Genomic DNA, 2,492 nt, shown 5'->3' with positions numbered 1-2,492 from the left:
ATCTCCGATCCGAGGCGGTTCTGCATTGGCTATTGTACACACAAAAAATTGTATAGAAAAATGAGATAGTAGAATCCTTCTAATGATCGATCCTTCGATGATTTGCCAATACAATTGTCATTTAGGAAAAATTTGATTCTTTTTTAAATAATGACATATGGGTTACGATTATAAATTATTATACGATGTAGAATTAAAATTTAATAGAAAAATAATCGAGCACTAAATTGAGTATTTTATTTTATTGATGTAGCTAATACTCCTCAATGTGTATTTAATACATACATACATTTATTTAAATTAATTTAATAACGATTTTTTATGAAGCGTTACGATATTGTTACAATACGTTTTATAATGCGTTAATAAGGAAGTGAAAAATGTCTCTGACAAAGACATTTTTATTGCACCTCGGAAATCATGCATATTTATTGAATAAACAAATTTTTTTAAATCCTATTCCGTTATATCGACTGATAAAACGCACTTTCGTCATTTTTCTTCTCGAACAATAATCTGCTATGTCGCCGGAGCTTCACGCCGTGAAAAATTCCATGTACCGAAATCTCGACGCACTGTGACCGCGCTGCAAGCTGCAAGTTCATCGTAAATATCGTGCGCGGCGCGAAACCTGTTCTGCCTCTCCTCCCCCTCGTCGGAGGGTTTTTCGAGATAAAGAACAGCCAAGCGCGGAGTCCTTGGCGATGCGGCATCGCGGGATTCGCGCGTGAGAGCGAACTTGTCTAACGAAACCATGGGTGGATGTGCGATGTTTCAGGGGACTGGCATGGAGAAGGAGAACTCCGCATCAGGCGGGGGCGGTGGAGGCGGCGGAGGTGGCGGAGCTGAAGCGGCGGCGGCGACTCCGGGCGCCACCTCCACCTCCGAGAAACTTCAGGCGGACCAGGCCAATCCGTTGCTCGATCCTACTGCACTCTTCGGCGGTAAGTCATTTTCGCTCGTTCCATTGCCTTCTTTTTTTCGATTTCTCTCACGTTTCTCTCTTTTCCGCTCGTTCCAAACCGTAAAACTACGTGCGGACGCGCTACGTCGCGATAAGCGGCATCGTTATGCGAAGCGGCGAAGGTAGATCGAGGAAAGAAGTCCGATAATAGGAGAGCATTCTCTGCGCTCTAATGGTCGGGATTTCTTCAGCGGGCAGGATAGTTCTTATCTGTAGAATATCCAACATCTACATTGTAATCGGTTATCTTACGATATAACTTCGTCTGACAGTTAATTACAGCCGGGGAGATCGGCGAAAATAGCGTAACGTCCGAGATAACAGATTCGGAAGGAGCAAACTCGCGAATGGACGGACAATGCGAATAATTTTTGTTACTTTTAACCGGCGTTACTTTAACCTTGCAACAATGACGTTTGTTCATTAACTAATGATCTCGTTTGCATTTCGTAACAAATCATTCCGCTTTGCCTCTGGATCCAATGAATACCTTTCCCCTTTGTTTTTCTAATTTAACCGGCGCCAGGATGGTTCTATTTGATCCGTACGCAATCGTACGCGATATTGTTTAGACAATACGGGCAAATATTTTCCGTGTAACTGACAGTTTGCGGATGCGTGTGTTCGGTATTTCGAAGGGGTTTGCGGATGCGTGCGAATTCCGATGGCGTATTTGTCAGCGTGAGTTATAGTGCTTGTCCAGGAGGAAGTTTACTCCTGACGATTCCGATTTCGGTCACCAAAGCACGTTTCTGCGACGAATGGTGAGTCGGTTTCGTATGATAGGGTTGTAAGTACATAAACTGACAAATTGAAAGGTACAACTGAATTCAAAAAATGATAGAAGCGACAAATTCTCTTTTTTCCTATATGTACACTCGCATCTTTTATGCCTTACAATCGTATCTTATGAGTTCTTATATATATATTGTATATATTATTTTCTTTTTCTGAAAAAACTTTTATTATAATGTTAATATTCTTTCTTGCTTATCTTTACGTACATTTTATTGATAAAACTTACAACAGATTTTCATCTATCTTAGATATATTCTATTTTCTCAATCAATAATGAGATAATAATACTTGTCATGTAGCTACTCTCTTTGTGGAGCGGAATCTCACTCTTAAAAATTGAGCCTTTTTTACTGGTTTATTTTTTAGACTTAGATTTCATTCCAAAGATTTTAGATAGTAAGCTGTCTAATGAAATCGAAGATCGAGTAAGATAATTTCACGATCTAAGATTATTCTCCCTATACCACATCGTTATGACGACGTTGCACTTGCCGTGGATTTACAGGGTCCTTTGAAAGCCGGATGCGTGATGCAAAATGGGCCCCAATACGGTCTCGCGCGTCAACGCGATATATATCAGTGCTGCCTTAACGAGCGAAGAGCTTCCCCCGCCCTCTCTCTCTCTCTCTCNCNCNCNNCNCNCNCTCTCTCTCTCTCTCTCTCTCTCTCTCTCTCTCTCTCTACTCTACTACTACTACTACTACTACTACTACCTACTACCTACCTACCT

At 41.3% G+C, this 2,492-nt stretch overlaps 1 protein-coding gene across 1 annotated transcript in view; it reads left to right on the top strand.

Annotated features, from left to right (window-relative positions):
- Nucleotides 1–787: 787 nt before the first annotated feature.
- Nucleotides 788–2,492, top strand: part of LOC105624135 (bromodomain adjacent to zinc finger domain protein 2B) — a 48,957-nt gene continuing 47,252 nt past the window's right edge. The window contains exon 1 of the mRNA XM_012205495.1: nucleotides 788–944. Coding sequence (XP_012060885.1) covers nucleotides 788–944 — 157 coding nt within the window. The remainder of the gene's footprint in view (nucleotides 945–2,492) is intronic.

The sequence above is a fragment of the Atta cephalotes genome (assembly GCF_000143395.1).
Source record: "Atta cephalotes unplaced genomic scaffold scaffold00073, whole genome shotgun sequence".
NCBI lineage: Eukaryota > Metazoa > Arthropoda > Insecta > Hymenoptera > Formicidae > Atta > Atta cephalotes.
Note: the sequence above shows the minus strand (reverse complement) of the source record. Positions and strands in the feature narration are given on the sequence as shown.